Source organism: Mirounga leonina, unplaced genomic scaffold (assembly GCF_011800145.1).
Source record: "Mirounga leonina isolate KUSES-001 unplaced genomic scaffold, KU_Mleo_1.0 Mir_151, whole genome shotgun sequence".
Classification (NCBI taxonomy): Eukaryota; Metazoa; Chordata; class Mammalia; order Carnivora; family Phocidae; genus Mirounga; species Mirounga leonina.
This window is the reverse complement of record NW_023270377.1, coordinates 14,728,894-14,729,560: the sequence shown is the minus strand read 5'-3', so window position 1 is coordinate 14,729,560 and position 667 is coordinate 14,728,894. Positions and strand designations below refer to the sequence as shown.

Genomic DNA, 667 nt, shown 5'->3' with positions numbered 1-667 from the left:
TTCTATTCTATTCTATTCTATTCTATTCTATTCTATTCTATTCTATTCTATTCTATTTATTTTTTCAGCTGGAAGGTCTCACATTTATTATTGAACCAACCTACTGGTATAGAAGCATAGTAACAGAGAAAAATCATTTCCCTGATAAAACATGCCTATTGGCCAGGTCGGAGGGATGTTTACAGAGTGACAGGATAGGAACATATGATCTTTGTGCAGCTTGAATATGTGTGCCAATTAGGTGTGTCATCTCATGATGTGTGATGCCTTGTAGACCCAGCTTGGTTCTTCTCCAGTGCCTCCTCTTGGAGTTGTACCTGATTTTTTTTTTTTAAGATTTTATTTATTTATTTGACAGAGAGAGACACAGCGAGAGAGGGAACACAAGCAAGGGGAGTGTGAGAGGGGAAGCAGGCTTTCCGCTGAGCAGGGAGCCCGATGTGGGGCTCGATCCCAGGACCCTGGGATCATGACCCAAGGCAAAGGCAGACGCTTAACAACTGAGCCACCCAGGCGCCCCTGTACCTGATTTTATTACCAGTTTTCATCTGAATCCATTGGGGAATGGGACAATTCTGCTTTTGTTTCTTGGCCAGGAATTGCTTGATTCTGAAAGTCTTGTGAGAAGACATGGCGAGGAGCAGTCAGCCACACACAGCAGGATGGC

At 43.8% G+C, this 667-nt stretch overlaps 1 protein-coding gene across 1 annotated transcript; it reads right to left on the bottom strand.

Annotated features, from left to right (window-relative positions):
* Positions 1–59: 59 nt before the first annotated feature.
* On the bottom strand, positions 60–667 carry LOC118011736 (60S ribosomal protein L39-like). Its single transcript, XM_035006583.1, has 2 exons — positions 526–667; positions 60–317 (listed from the first exon to the last, which is right to left on the bottom strand). The coding sequence occupies exons 1-2, from the start codon at positions 630–632 to the stop codon at positions 134–136; spliced, it is 291 nt and encodes a 96-aa protein (XP_034862474.1). The 5' UTR covers positions 633–667; the 3' UTR covers positions 60–133.

Excerpts from the sequence above, each read along its gene's own strand:
- LOC118011736 (XM_035006583.1), bottom strand. The coding sequence starts at position 632 with ATGTCTTCTCACAAGACTTTCAGAATCAAGCAATTCCTGGCCAAGAAA. Across the intron at positions 318-525 it reads AAAACTGGTAATAAAATCAG|GTACAACTCCAAGAGGAGGC; the intron begins GTACAGGGGCGC and ends AAAAAAAATCAG.